This window comes from Heterocephalus glaber, unplaced genomic scaffold, assembly GCF_053883595.1.
Source record: "Heterocephalus glaber isolate CG9 unplaced genomic scaffold, H.glaber_assembly_v1.0 deba00000621, whole genome shotgun sequence".
NCBI classification, from domain to species: domain Eukaryota; kingdom Metazoa; phylum Chordata; class Mammalia; order Rodentia; family Bathyergidae; genus Heterocephalus; species Heterocephalus glaber.
The window spans coordinates 34,904,152-34,920,380 of record NW_028258153.1 but is presented as its reverse complement, the minus strand read 5'-3'; the positions used below and the strand labels follow the sequence as shown (position 1 = coordinate 34,920,380).

Sequence of the window (16,229 nt, the reverse complement as noted above, 5' to 3'; positions counted from 1 at the left end):
CATGGGGCAGTTCTTCAATTCTTTTTTATTGCTGAATGATATTTCATTGTGAGGCTGTTCCACACTGGATTTATCCAATAGCTGATAGATATATGTGTGGTTTCCACTTGTTGGCCCTTATGAATAATAGTGCTGTGAAAATTCATGTACTCTTTGTGGGTGTATGTGTTCATTTCTCATGCGTATCTATACACATAGGAGAGAAATGGGTCATATGATAATGCTATGTTTCACTTTTTAAGGAATTGAGAATGTTTTCCAAAGAAGTATAAAGTCCATTTTACATTCTTGACCAACAGTGTACACTTTCCCTACACCCTTGCTGACATTTGTTATTTTGTTTCTTCTTATTGTTTCTTTATTCTTATTATCTTTCTTCTTATTGTTACTATTGGCAGCCCAATGAGTATTTTGCATTTCTTAGTGACTGATGGTCTTGAGTGTGTTTTCATGTACCGTTTTTGTAATATCTTTGGAGGAATGTCTATTCAAGTCTTTCACTCATTTTTTTAAATAGGTTGTTTTATTGTAGAATTTTAGTTCTTTATATATCTGTAATTAATCCCTTATCAAATATATAATTTAAAAAAAATTCCTACTGTCCTTGTGTAGTTGCTTGACAGTGTCTGTCAATTTGGAATGAAATGTGACTCACCTAGTTTTAATCTTTTTATTCATATCTAAACCATTTTCTAGCCTAAGGCCATAAGAGTTTATACTCATATTTTCTTCTGAGAGTTTTATAGTTTTACATTCAGCCCTTACATTCAGGTCTTTAACTCATTTTTGTAATTCTTTTTTTTTTGAAATAGGGTCTCACTGTGTAGTTCATCCTGGCCTTGAATTTACAGCTATCCTCCTGATTCAGCCTCCCGAGGGCTGGGATTATAGGCATGTACCACCACGCCAGGCTCATTTTGCTAATTCTTATATTGTAAAAAGGAGTGGGTCCAACTTCAGCCTTTTGCTTATGAATATCCATTTAATCGAACATCATTTGTTGAAAAGAATGTTCTTTCTCCATTGAATTTTCTTAGGATATTTGTCAAAGTTAATTGACTATGAATGTTAAAGTTTATTTCTGGACTCTGGCCATTCTGTTCATCTATATGTCTATCCTGTGTTAGTACCATGCTGCCTTGTTTATCTGAGCCTGTAGTGAGTTCAAAATATATGTACTCTAGCTTGTATATATCCTCTAGCTTATATATATTCTCTAGTTTTTTTCATTTTCTTTTTTCTCCAACATTGTTTTGTCTGTTTTGGGTCTCTTGAATTTTTATATAAATATTGGTCCCATTTTTGTCAATATCCACAGATAGCCGGTAGGAAATTTTTAGGGCTTACATTCAATGTGTAGATGATTCAGGGAATGTTATTGTCTTAACAATTTTAAGTCTTTTGGTATACAAACATACACTGTCTTCCTATTTTTTAAGATCTTAAATTTCTTTCAACAATATTTTATAATTTTCAGAGTATAAGTTTTATATTTTTTGTTAAATTTATCCCTAAGTGTTCTTTTCTACACAGTTAATGGAATTGTTTTCTTAATTTCATTTTCAGATTGTTTATTGCAAGAGTATTTTTAAAATATGAATGTCAGATTCTGACAACTTGCTGAATTGGCTTATTGGTTCTAAGTGTTATAGTGGATTCCTTCACAAGTTCAGGACATGTGCAGATTGGGATGGTTTTCTTTTTTACTTTCAGTATGCATGACTTTATCATTTTCTTGCTCAATTTCCCTTGCTAATGTTGACTAGAAGTTGCAAGAACAAAAAAACCTTTATCTTTCTTCTGATTTTAGGGAAAACACATTCAGTCTTTCACCATGAAGTGTTAGGCAAGCTGCAGGTTTTTCATGTATGTCCATCCTTAATGTGCTTGATGTTGTGGGCTCAATTTAAAATTATAAGAAAAGGAAAAAATGGAAACAAAGTCTTTGTAAATGGGGAAAGGTGGAGGGGGGGGTGAAGGGAGGACAGGGAGTGGGGAAAAAATTAGGAACTTAAGAACTAAGATACATCACGTACAGGTCCAAGCACCCAATGATAAATGTAAATGTACTGTATACCTAAAATGTACCAATAAAAGAATTTAAGGGAAAAAAAACGTTGCCTCAAAGTCTCATGTGTTCAAAGATGGGGCTTGGGTAATTAGCTGAGGGTGCCATACTCACTGATGGATTAATTCATGCCTAGCTGAATGTGCTGTTGGAAGAGGTGGTTCCATGGGCTATGTCCCTGGAGGATATATCTTTGCTCTGGCTCTTCCCTGCTCTCTCTGCTCCTTGGCTGCTTTAGTCAAGCAGCTTTTCTTAGAAATGCCCTTCTGCCATATCATTTCTGCCTTGGAGCCAGCCAACCATGGACTGAACCCTCAGAAGCTGTGAATCAAATTAACTTCTCTTCCTGTAACTGATGGGTGTCAGGTATTTTGTCCCAATGATGAGAAGGTGACAAATACACTGAAGAAGTTTCCTTTTATTCTTGGGTGTATGTGTATCACAATTGGACATTGAATTTTTATAACTTTGTTCATTTCTTTCCAAATGCTGGGATTTTATTGTTTGTTTTTATTTTATTGATGTAGTATATCACATTATTTAATTTTTAAATGTGAAAGCAACTTTGCATTTCTGGTATAAATCCCACTTGGTTATGTTGTATAATCCTTTTTATATATTCATAGGTTCAGCTTTTTTAGTATTTTGTTGAGGGTTTTTGCATCTATATTCTTAAGAGATATTGGTCTATAGCTTTATTGTGATACCTTTGCTTGGCTTTAGTATCAGAATAAAACCAGATCTATAGAATGATAAATATTCTTTTCTCTTCAATTTTTTTGGCATGTTTCTGAATAACTAGTATCTTTTTTCTTTAAAAATTGGCTGGAATTCACCAGTGAAGCCACCTAGACCTGGAATTTTCTTTGTGAGTAGTTTATTTCCTTGATTGCTAATTTAATCTACTTACCTGTTATAATTCTATTCATATTTTTTATCTCTCCTTGTGTCAGCTTTGGTAATTTGTATCTGTTTCATGTATATTATCTAAATTGTCATGTGGCATATAGGGTTCATAAGAGTCCCTTATATCCTTTGTCATCCTTTCATTTGTGTAAGATCCGTAGTAATTTCTCTTATTTTATTTCTGCTTTTACTAATTTGAGTCTTCTCACTTTTTAAAATCAATCTAGCTAAAATTTTATCGCTTTTGTTTACATTTTCAAAGAACCAACTTCTAGTTTTATTGGTTTTTCTTTCTCTATTTCTCTGTTTTTTATTTTATTATTTTACACTGTACTCTAAATTTTCCTGGATTTTTGTTGGGTTGAGTTTGCTCTTTTCTCCCTTATTTTAAGGTAGAAGATTAGGTTATTAACTTGAGAACTTTATTCTTTTTAAATGAGCAATTATAGTTACCTTATAATTGTAATTTTCCTTTAAATACTACTTCACACCCCTCCCCTCTCAGTCTTTTCGACATTTCCTGCTCCTAGAGTTTTTTTGTTGCTTTCTTACCACTTGGCCACACCCCTCAGCTTGCTGTTCCGTTATGACCTCTTCTTTGCTTGGCTCTGAGTGAAGGTAGCCAGGAAACTCGGTCGTGGGAATTGTGTGGGGTGTACAATGGTATTGTCTCAGGTGCCCTCCATGGCAGAAGAAGGCTGGGTTATTATCTCCATTTTAGAACTAGAGCCTGAGTAACTTGCCACATTCTTTTAGTACAAATCTTAGCAGCACAAATCAGGCGTTTAGTCTTCTCCTTTATTCCCCATACTCTACCCCTGGGGGATGATTGTATATTATAGAGCTGTTTGTGGAAGGTTGATAGGCAAATATTTATCATTAACCTAAATCTCTCGGCCGAGTTTCTAACAAAAACCCAATCATCTACCAGATTTCTTGCTCTCCTTATTTTACAAACCTGACCCCATTGCAGCTCCTTTCCTCCAAACCTCCTTCTTTCCTCTGCCGCTTATCTTGATGGTACCACTACTCCCCTGCTCTCTCAGACTGAACCCCGGAGGCCAGTTACCACAGCTTCCTGCTGTGCCGTGAATACCAACTCTTATTTCCTGCCTGTTTTCCTTTCTACTAGGTGATTTCTTCTGGCCCACAGGCCTTTTGTCCCTTTCCATGTGGCAGATCCCAGCCCTCAGTGAGATGTTTCCTGGGTTCCAAGCAGAATCAGGTGCCCACTGGGTTCTTTTCCTGCCTTTGTTTATAGCTTTATCATAGCGTCTACCATGCAGGATGTAATGTATCCATCCTGTGCCTTTCTGCCTTCTACTGCTAGGATCTTCCAGTGGGTAAGTGGTATATAGAAAGTATTTCATAAATGCTGGTGAAATAAATGAATGCTTCTCAGAGAGAAGAATATTCTTTACAGTTTGGTAAGAACTGGTCTGAGGACCAGTACGGAGTTACTGCCCCGTCCTTAGCTCATAAATGCACATTGAACCTCACACATCCACCCCTGCCTGACTCCTATTTTTTTTTTCAGTTCCCTGCTCCTTAGGGAAATCCTTCCTGACATTTTAGGTTAGATTAGGTTCCTTCAGACCTCTGTCTTTCAGCTTCTGATATAATTCATTAAATATTTCTGAAGTAATCTTTTTTATTTCTGTCCGTTCCACTTGAGTCTAGGTTCCAGAGGAGAGATCTGGTCTTAGGTCTCTGCACAGTGGTTTCCTGGCCCCTTGCCCAGAGCCTGGCCTTTAGCCAAAGCTCACTAGATATTTATGTCTTTGGACAAACGAGAAACAGGAGCCATGAATGTTTTTATGTTTGGTATTTGCTTTCTGTGTTTTGGTTGCCAGCTTGATTGTGGCAGCATCTGAACACATATGACCACATATTGAACAAACTCATAAAGAACATATGCTATGGACCAAGAGCTCTTTTGGTGACAGTAGTATGCAGTTTGTTAAGATGTGTTCTCTTCCAGCCAGATTCTTACACTAGAGTCTGGAGCTAAATAATTGTAATAGTAGGCAAGACAATGAGGAAACTGCCTTCCTAGCAAAGACAGAGTTTGAGGATACAGAGAGAAATTTTAGATCAGATTCCATTTGTCTGTGATTTTTTTTAAAAAAAATCTAAATTGTGAGACAATTTGTCACAATGTTGCACTCCTAGATTGATCTTTATTATCTGAGAGCATTTAATAGACTTAATCAAACTCCTAAACAGGCTCTCCTACTGTAGTCTTTTCTTGTTAATGAACTTCCTGATATCTTTTATCTTTTTAGTTTTTCTCTTACCATTCATGCTTCTTCAGTTTCTTTCTTTTTTTTTTGTACTAGGTATCAAACTCAGGACCTTGGATTTGCAAGGCAGGTGCGGTGCCACTGGTCTAAATCCCTGGCCCCTGCTTTTGCAGTTTCTTGGTAGGTTTAGGGTTCCAAAGTGCACGCTAGAACAACTGAGTGTTCCGTTCAGCTGACGTGTAGGAAAATGTGCATAACAAAATCAGAAGATGGACACATGGGTGATTTGCAGTCTTGGACTTAAGCTGGTTTTCCCTCTTCCAGGAGGTGTATTCATTGTGCAAACCCGCTTCCTCATGTTATTAATTATGTTTGATAATTTTTACTGGACTCTGAAAATAATTGTGCTCACCAGTGCTGATTATCATAGCACAGTTCTTTTAAGAGTAGGAAATTGAAAAGTTAGGACAATGTTTGCCTGCAGAAGAGAATAAATTCCATGTTTCACATTAACATATTACTTGTCTAAAGAAGATGAATGTTCCCTAATTCTCTGCTTTTGAATATGATGTGCTCTTCCTTAACAAAAAAAAAGGGGTAAGATGAAAGATATTTGATAGTTTACAAATGAATAAAACATATTTACAAATCTTAGACAAAAAGTGATGTTTGCAATAAAACAAACCCCATTTTATTCAGTTTTAATGGCCACTAATGAGTACTTTATAGAGCTATACTGGTAGTCTCAGATCCTTATAATTCTTAAAAATAAAGCACAGACAATCATTTAATCATTTAATGTATAAAACAACTATCCAAGTCCATCTGTACTCTGGCATGAGTAATGCGTGTGGCCCTGTGACCAGTCCTTTCTGCAGTCGAGCTAAAGGGTGGCCACCGTGTCCACACTATTTTTGATTTGAATCCTAGCCTTGTCCCTTACTGGCTGTGTGATAGCAGGAATATTATATTCCCTATCCCTTCTTTTTCCAATTTCATCACTGTATAACAGAGATAAGCAGTGGTGAGGGTTTCATGTGTTAATATAAACATTCAAATATGAAGCGCTTCTTCCTTGTTCCCCCTCCTAGTATTTGAGAAGAAAAAAGTCATACACGCTTCTCACGAGCATATGCAGCACTTCAGGTGAAGCACTGAAGGCATTCTGAGATTATTTGTGAGAGAGAGGCGAAAGAGAGAGGGAAAGAGAGGGGCAGAGAGAGGGAGAGAGAGAGAGAGAAGAAAGGAGAGAGGAGGAGAAGAGAGCGAAGAGAAGGGAGGAGAGAGAGAGGGTGCCTGACTGGGATGTGGAGATTTCCTGTCCTGGGTTCGGTCTCTCTTGGTCTGACTCTGCATCTTTTCTCTAGGCGAAGGATCTGTGTGTGAGCCAACATGCTCAGGCTCAGAGTCAATAAGGACAAACAGACTGACTCCAGTTAGCCCTTGAGTACATTGGTTGCTTCATGCAAAACTGAGGATTGACCAAACTTACTGGCTTTAGAATTAGAGAAATTTGTAGTTGAAATCTGAATTGCTCTTATGCTGGAAGAGTGAAAGCAAACTTAATCACTCTGTTTTTAAAAAGAGCTATCAAAGGAAGGCTAAGTGATGTTTTTGAATTTTTTTATTATTATTAATTCTCTCCACATCTGCTTCCTTTGCCAGGCATCTCCCTGCAGTTAACTGGAGCCCTCAACATGCCTGAGCAGAGCAACGACTACCGGGTGGCTGTGTTCGGAGCAGGGGGCGTGGGCAAGAGCTCTCTGGTCCTGAGGTTTGTGAAGGGCACGTTCCGGGAGAGCTACATCCCCACAGTGGAGGACACGTACCGGCAGGTGATCAGCTGTGACAAGAGCATCTGCACGCTGCAGATCACTGATACCACCGGCAGCCACCAGTTCCCCGCCATGCAGCGGCTGTCCATCTCCAAGGGCCACGCCTTCATCCTGGTCTATTCCATCACCAGCCGGCAGTCGCTGGAGGAGCTCAAGCCCATCTACGAGCAGATCTGTGAGATCAAGGGGGATGTGGACAGCATCCCCATCATGCTGGTGGGCAACAAGTGTGATGAGAGCCCCAGCCGGGAGGTACAGAGCGGTGAAGCTGAGGCCCTGGCACGGGCGTGGAAGTGTGCCTTCATGGAGACCTCAGCCAAGCTCAACCACAACGTGAAGGAGCTGTTTCAGGAGCTGCTCAACCTGGAGAAGCGCAGGACCGTGAGCCTCCAGATCGACGGCAAGAAGAGTAAGCAGCAGAAGAGGAAAGAGAAGCTAAAGGGCAAGTGTGTGGTCATGTGAAGGCCCCATCCACCTGTGCCTGCGGAGGAGCTGTGTGCCCAGCCGGGCCCCTCCCAGTGCACCCTCCCTGTCCGGGCAGCATGTCTGAGGCCCACGTGTGACACATTGCATCTGCCCGAGTGCACCCTCATGTCCCTACCAGGGCGGTCCACACCACTACACCATTGGCCACCCCTCTCTGGAGTCACACACTTGCCAGGCAGTAAAAAGAAAATCCAACAGCTCAGGATCCCAGGCCAAATGCAAGAGGTGCCAGCCACTGCGCTTGTGGGAGGCTTTGGCCATTAGGAGGTGGGAGGACTAGACCCAGGGGAAGAAGGGTAAGGGGAGGGGACACAGGTCACCTGTGTGTGTGTTGAGGCATGTTAGCCCGGAACTGTGGGCCCACACCAGGCAGCTCTCCCTGCCCAGAAGCCAGTAGCATCTTTGAGGGTGGGTGAGAGGACCAGCTGGTCCCAAGTGGACACAGTGGTTCCCCTAAGTGGACCCCCACAGGATGTGCATTCCCCCTCCATTCCCCTTTCCTGCCCCGAGGGGATGATTCACCTCCTGTAGATCTAGTTAGCACACATCTTCTTAGCTGAGTAGAGCACTTAATTTCCCATGCAATGATGAGTTCACTAACAGTGTGCTCTTGTGTGAGAAAGTACTTTCATTTTTGAGTAAAGGTAATGTGACATTATTAAAACATCGCAATAACGTTCTTGTGTGTTGTACTGAGGGTTTTAGAAATGTGAAGTTTCTTTCCTTTGGTCTGGGAGGGCTGTGTCTTCTTCCAGCCCTCAGATTTTAAATAAAAGCAAATAAAGTAGCTATTTTTAAACTTTTTTCTCCCTCTAAGACAGATTTCTTCTCTTCAATAACTTGACCTGTATCCAGCTGGGTAGCATCCAACAAAGGCCATCTGACAACCAGAAGCACACGCATTTTCTAAATGACACGAACATGTATGTGCCACATTTTGCACCTTAATGAAGTACTTTGACACAACTTGTTCACTGTGTTTTTGATGATCCATCTATATTGGAAATACACTCCTGGAAATGCATTTAATTAGGAGTCAGGCCTCTTGCATGTTTATTATACTTGTCCTCTAAGATCTGTTCAATGCAGTATTTCCCCTAGAAACAAGTATCTTCCAGTGATGATGTGTACAACCTTAATTCTTCAAACCCAGTTATAGCCCCTGCTGGTTCCTGTGCATCTCAGGGCAGACAGTCATGGCTGTAGACAGGCCTGGTGCTCTGTCCTGGGCGAATCCCGTGCCCTCTAACCACTCTGCCATCGTGAAGCCTTGTTGGGCTCTGTTTCTTGAAAATTCCCACTGGCAGAGCCTGAGTCTTTTGCTTCAGTTGGCAGAAGACAGCCAGCCAGCCTGCCGCGTCCTCCTCTTGGCCATCCTTCCTGGTGCCCCCAGCAGGAAGAGGAAGCTGCAGCACACGTAGGCCTGCACACAGGGCCTCTTGTCTGCTGGGCAGCGTTGCCAGCCCTGGGGAGAGCTCTCAAGTTGGGGAAGTTGCATGGACCACCTCCTGCCCCTTCTGTCTTTAGGGTTCCTTCTTCGCACGGCTTCCTGCTGTGGCCACAGGGTCACCTTGGTCCTCTGAGGCACACTGTGCTCTCAGTAGATGCTGCTTCCCTTTGGCCCTTCCTAGTTCACCTCCCTTGTCTGGTCTCCTCCTCTTAGCACTATCTTAACTCTGCTGAATACGTTTACCTTGTGGGAGGTGATTTTTTCTTTTTCCCCGATGCTCAACTTTAATGACTTTATTTGCTTCTTCATTTGTTTCATATAACGCAAAAAATGCTATCTTAACCTTGTTAAATACAAAGCTGAGTGGTCTTAAATGCATTCATAAAATTGTACTATTCATCTCCAGAAAGTTTTCATCCTGCAGAGTTGAAACTCTGCACTCATTAAACAGTAATTCCCTACTTCCCCTTTTCCATTCTTGGCAATTATTTTTTATTTTCTTTTTTTCCCCACCGTAAGTTTCTTGGTACATTTTAGGTATACAGTATGATGACATTCATCTTTGGGAATCTGGACCTTTACATGATATATCTCGGTTTTTATTTTTTCCCCTTCCCCTGCCCTCCCTTCAACCCCCTTCCATCCCTCCCTATTTACAAAGACTTTGTTTCCATTTTTTCCTTTTCTCATATTTATTCTTTTCCCTTCTTTCCTTTCCCCTAGGCCTCCTACTTCCCCTTCCCCTTTGGACCTTTTCTTCCTATTTCACATTATCTATTATACATTTTGATTCTTATTTACACTTTCAGTTTCTCACACCAGAGAAACTATTCGGTATTTACACATGTGTGTCCTATTTATTTCACTTAAGAGTTTGGCCTCAAGGTCCATCCATTTAGCTATAAATGTCTCTAGTTTCTCATTCTTTATGGCTGAGTAGTACTCCATTTTATAGAAAAACCACATCTTCTTTATCCAGTCACCGGTTGATGGGGATTTACCGCTGGTGATGTGTTTAACATGTAGGAGGTGTTTTTGAGAATCAGCTGGCCCCATGTTCTTACCATCTTAGTTCTCTAGAACAACCTTTCTCCAGCTTTACGGGAAGGGTACATTTACAGCGAGAAAGGAGGGGCCTGGGTTTGGAGCAGCAGGGAGCTCAGGTGTGGCCAGTTCTGGGCTCTCTTTAAATCCCTCATTTGGGCTCCTATTTCCAGTGAGACCTAGCAATTGGCTTTTCTGCAACATCTTTTCCTATTTGTCACTGTGTTGTTTCTGATTCCTAAGAGATTATCAGTTTGCCTTTTGGGTATGAGCAAAGTGGACGAGGCCACACCCTGATGACCAGCGCAGAGCGTATAGATTGGGGTGGGTTCTCTCTTAATAGTGAACTATGATCTTCACCTCCAACTATCAGGTTAGTAAGGGTTTTATTGTGAGTGCCTCCTACTGAATGGCCTATTTCCACTGATCATGACCCAAGGTTTCTTTTAGTCCTTCGAAGTCATTTTCTACATTTTTAACTATTTAGGGATTTATCAATACAAGAATGAATGAGAATCAGACCTCATTCAGGATAAAGTTCATCCCTTCATGTTTCATTCATGAGTTTAGAGGCTAAGAAAGCCTCCACTCTGGGGCTTCATTCTGAGGTCATTTCCTATGAACTAGATAAAGAATATCAATGGTTATCTCAACATCATCTTTTAGCCCAACTGACTCAGAGCTTGAAGAGTTAGTATGTACTACTAGGTCAGATGACTTTCAACATTTGTTTGGTCCCACCCCAAATATGGAATATTTTCTTTTTTTTCTTTTTTCTTTTTTTTTTTTTTTGGTACCAGGGATCGAACCCTGGTTCTTCCGCTTTTGAGGCAGATGGAACCACTGAGCTAAATCCCTGGCCCTGGAGTTTTAGTTCTTGAAGACACATCCCACATTGTACATGGGCACGGAAGTTTTTGACCCAACCCCAGTAAGTTAAAAACTCTTAATACTGCTTTGAAGATGGCACTGTGGGATTAAGGATGGAGCTCCATAAGTTCCCTTCTGTCCCTACTGGTCTCCTCTCCACCCAGTGACAAGCCATGGGCATGCATACAATGCAGCAAGACCAACATAAGAGCAATATTGAATTGTTCATTATATCTAAAATTATATATATTATATAATTTATCTTCCTGCATTTTTGAAGTATAAAGTAGTAAATTATACATATCTATAAGGTAGTATATTTGTTTCACTGTTTGTAATATTTAAATGTTCATTCTTTGTAGAACAAAAAATGTATTAAATATTTTTAAAAACTGCTCTGTGATACTTTTTCCTCCCAAATTTGTAGTGTGTTACTCCTACACGAGCTCTCTGGAAATCCCCATAACTCATGGGCCTCATGTAAATCCTGGACACATTCTGGAATTCAGTAGCCCACAAGGCTGTATGTAGACTAAGTATTTGCAGAGCATGACTTTTGTACATGTGGGATATCAACATGTATATATTTAAGGTATATCTATTGTTATAATTCCATTCTCTATTATATTTTATTTACTATCTGGTTATAAAAATCACCCTTGCACATGAGTTTCTAGTTGCAGTGATATTCTGAAAATGATGGAACATGTTACAATAAAGCTCAGATATGACGCTCTGGCTGCAGGGTGGTGATGTTTCCCAAGGGTGTAGCTAGTTTGTGATGGCTTTGCACTGCTCTCAGCCAGTGGCTGTCCTGTGCTGATCGTCAGCCTGTGAGGATCTCTGGATCAGTGCCCATCGTGGGTGGGAAACGGCAGCTTGTTTGTGGTATGCTGTGAGATTTTTGTCACTGGCCTTTCATCACTGCGTGTACCGAGCTCATGTTTCCTCAAAGGTCGAGCAATGAAATCACAAACCAAAGGCGGAGGTTGGGAGAGTTTTATTGGAAATAATAAAAAGAATTATCTCTTCCATTTCCAAGTGGGTGCCTATGTGGTCTCTTGTTCTAGAGTCACGTAGATCAGCAGAGCACAGGCATTGCTCGGTTGTTTAGTCGCCTATCACAGGTAGTGCGGTGGGTAAAATGACCAATTGGACCTTGGGTTCTTCAACCCAGTTCTCTCACATGTAGGATTTAAAGGAAACTGGTATTTTAGCAAAAATCTGATTATTGTGCATTTTAAGTCCCTCATGACTCAGGAGGTTATCAGGGAGTAGCTGCAGCTCCCTTTAATAGGGAAGGGGCTGCATCCCATGCTGCCTGAGAATCATTCTTGGTCCAAAGTCCAGGTCGCTCTCTGTGGTCATTTCGATCCCCAGCAACATGATTGATCACCCAACTCTGTCTCAGGCCTGTCCCCTCACTGCTGCTGCTTCGCTCAGAAGCTAACTGAGCTACTTTTCTACACAGACACCAGGTGAAAATGAGGCAGATATTTCAGCAGGAAAAGTGAAAGGGAAGGAAGACAAGAAGGACTCACCTGGCTCAAATGAGAAGGGGAGACAAACCCCACTTGTTTCAATTCTGCACCCCTCCGCAGTGCAGGGTGTTAAATGAGGTTGTAATGATAGCTCCTGGCATTGTTTCTGGTATGGTTTCTACTTGGCCTTTATTTCTCTTTCTCCACACTGTGAAATCAAACTTCATTTTTGAAACTCAGGAAACACAGACCAGAAACTATAAACAAAATCCTCACTCTGCCACTGAGTGGCTAAGTGACTGTGAGTAGGATCCTAACGTATCTGCACTTCTGCAAAATAGGAATCATTAACACCTGCAAGATGGGCAGTCCTGAGGGTTAGGGATACCCTGCTTAAATTCTTTTATTGGTACATGTTAGGTATACAATTCGTTTACATTTATCACTGGGTGTTTGTCCCTGTACATGATGCATCTTGGTTCTTCCCCCCCCATTCCCTGTGCACCCTTCACCCTCTCTGCCCTTCCCTATTTACATAGATTTCATTTCCATTTTTTTTTCTTTTCTCATGGTTTTCCCTTTCCCTCTTTTCCTTTCCCCTTCCCCTCCCTTCACTCCTTCATCTTTGCACCTTTTTTCCTATTTCAAATTATCAATTATTGATTTTAATCATTTTAACCCTTGTTTACACTTTCAGTTTCTCACACTAGTGAAACTATTCGGTATTTACACACGTGTGTCCTATTTATTTCACTTAAGAGTATGGCCTCAATATGCATCCATTTAGCTATAAATGCCTCTAGTTTTTCATTCTTTATGGCTGAGTAGTACTCCATTTTATAAAAAACCACATTTTCTTTATCCAGTTTCCAGTTGATGGGCACTTGGGCTGCTTCTAAGCTTTAGCTGTTACAAACTGTGCTGCTATGAACATGGATGCACATATATCACTGTGGTATGATTCTTTTAATTCTTTTGGGAAGATACCCAGAAGGCGAATAGCTGGGTCAAATGGGACCTCCAGCCCTAGTTCTTTGAGGTATCTCCATACTGACTTCCACAGTGGTTGCACCAGTCTGCACTCCCACCAGCAATGGAGAAGGGTTCCTTTCTCCCCACACCCCCGCCAGCATTTGTTATTGGTTGATTTCTTGATAGCAGCTATTTGTTGTGGGGTGAGGTGGAATCTCAGTGTTGTTTTCATCTGCATCTCTCAAATGACGAGTGATCGATATGGGTTAAAGATATAAATATTAAGACAGAAACACTAAACTTGCTGGACGATAAGTTAGGTAGAACTCTTGAAGACATTGGCATAGGAAAAGACTTCATGAACAAAACCTCAGCAGCACGGGAATTAGCAGAAAGAATCAACAACTGGGATCTCATCATATTAAAAAGCTTCTGCACTGCAAAAGAAACCACCAACAGAGCTAACAGACAACCTACAATGTGGGAAAAACTTTTTAGCAGCTGTACCTCAGACAAAGGACTACTATCTAGAATATATAAAGAATTGGAAAAAATCAGACCCCCCCAAATTCAAAGACCCAGTTCAGAAATGGGCATCTGAAATGAACAGACATTTCTCAGACAAGGAAGTAAAAGCAGCAAACAAATATATGAAAAAATGTTCAACACAAATGGAATTTTCAAGGAAACAAAAACCTGTTGTCTGGGGAGGATTCCGTGTAGAAGGTGCTGCAGTGCAAAAATCGATCTATGCAAATACAAAAACCACTGGCAACTTTCCATTTCTCTTAAGTCTCTTTGCAGCTTTCTGGTCAAAGTCTTGAGTTTCCACCTTCCACTACAGTCCTTGTCCCCTTTCCATTCTTGTCCCTCTTTCCCCATAGTTATTGTCGCATTATTCAGGGGTTTGCATTTCTGGATATAATTACAGTTAGCAAGTTCCATTATGCCCCATTGCAGGGCATGCAGGTTCTCATCAATCTTTAATGTGCAAATGAGACAGCACTTCAGGGTCTTGTGATTCCAGACTTTGAGGCAGCTGGCCTGGATGGGGCCCAGAATTCTGCATTTGCAGCAGGTTCTCTGGTGCTGTTAAGCCCACAAACCACTTTGAGGAGCAAGGCTAAGATCCGTTAGTTCTCTAGTATTGCTGCACATTGGAATCACTTGGAAGAGTTTCTTAAATTACTGATACCAGATTCCTCTCCAGAAATAAAAGGCCCCAGGCCATCGTGGAATCCAGTGTAAAAATCACTCCCACCCTTTAGCTAAGTCTCCCTGGGAATGTCTGCCAACTCCCTCAGTCCCCTAGGTGGGGGAGGGGTTGCTTGTTCAATCATTCCCCCTTCAGTGAATATTTTCCAGGAAGCAAATCGGTGGTATTGGTGTGAACCTTGGCCTTCTCCATCTTCCAACTCCATCCTCCTCTAGCATAGCATTTGCCAAGGTCAACCTTGGAGGAAACTGAATCCAGCATAGACCTTGCACCGCCTGCACTACCCATGGAGTCACACCAGTGCAAGGTGTGAGGTGTCGTCATTGGTCTTGACTGTGAACCCCAGCATCTATTAAGAGTGCCTCCACTTGACCTGACCCAGGCCCTGTCTGCCTTGTGCTCTCAGTTCGGTGCATGTTCCACTCCTGGTAACAGCTCCGGTCCCTCTGATGACTGTTGTTGTTGTGGATACTGTGACTGTGTGCTCCCTGGCCAGGCTCCTCACAACCCATACTCAGTGGCAATGGCATGGTGTATTCACTTGATTCCTTTGGCCCCCACACTGGTTCTGCCCAGCTGATGCTGCTCCTCATACTTGGCCATGAACATTTACGCCTCCATTGGTTCACTTTTCTAGATTGTTCTCATTCATATTCCCTTTCCTTCTCTGTTGACCTTTTCTTAACTAACAGAGGTCTTTGTTCATCCTGTTCTATCACAAGCCATTATGGGCTCACATAGGCTGGCATCTGCCTCGAGCACCTTAGTGTAACTTTTGTTGTCATGGTGCATGATGTGGTGCATATTAAACATGCTACAAAACCATAAAGATCAGGTAAACAAGCGATCATAGTCACCACAATCACCATAGTTATTATTGTTAAGATTGTTTTCTTTTTATAACTCTTCACAATCATCTCTTTGCCTCAAGCAGCATGGAAGTGGTTAGGTGAGCTTGAAAAATAAAAACATTTTCCAGCTGGACTTCTATAGGGAGGGAGGTGATTCCCTTCTTAATATTAAGGTAAAAGTTATAAAGATTCTTTGTCAGCAGCAACAAAGAGATATAAAGTAGAAGTGAAATGTCTTCTAAATTCTTGCCAAAAGTTTGGATGATATTTTTGCCAGTCTGTTTAATAACAAATGCATACTTTTAGGAAGAATGTCTCAAAGTGTTCATTATCTCTTGGTGTGCTTTTCTATGCATGTCCGTGCTCAACCACAGTAATACAACCACCCCAGTGTCAGATAACACATAGCATCCTCAGTGCTCCCATTACAACCTTAGGGTGTTATCAGGGACTCAGGGGAGTAGAAATGGGGTTCAAGATATCATTGTCACTAAAATGGGAGACACATGATTGTAACGTGAATGTGTCCCAGCTCACTGCTCCGATGGGACTGTACTGTGTCCTCTGCTTGGAAATCCTTCCTGTCTCCCTGGCCCACTCTTACTCATGAGAGTCTTTTCCTGTACTAAGGTTATCCTCAAATGACTCCCTCTGTGAAGACTTCTCTTTTCATTTAAGTCAGAAGTCTTCGCTCCCTCCTCAAAATTCTTTTTGACTTGACCTATATGGCTTTTATAATATGTTTCATTCAGCAGAAATTATTGCTGTATATATCCTGACTAACTTCATACTATTTAACCCGACTTC

At 41.2% G+C, this 16,229-nt stretch overlaps 1 protein-coding gene across 1 annotated transcript in view; it reads left to right on the top strand.

Annotated features, from left to right (window-relative positions):
- Diras2 (DIRAS family GTPase 2) overlaps positions 1-11,633 on the top strand; it is a 32,498-nt gene extending 20,865 nt beyond the window's left edge. The window contains exon 2 of the mRNA XM_004870057.3: positions 6,883-11,633. Coding sequence (XP_004870114.1) covers positions 6,915-7,514 — 600 coding nt within the window. The 5' untranslated portion in view covers positions 6,883-6,914 and the 3' untranslated portion in view covers positions 7,515-11,633. The remainder of the gene's footprint in view (positions 1-6,882) is intronic.
- The last annotated feature ends 4,596 nt before the right edge of the window (positions 11,634-16,229 follow it).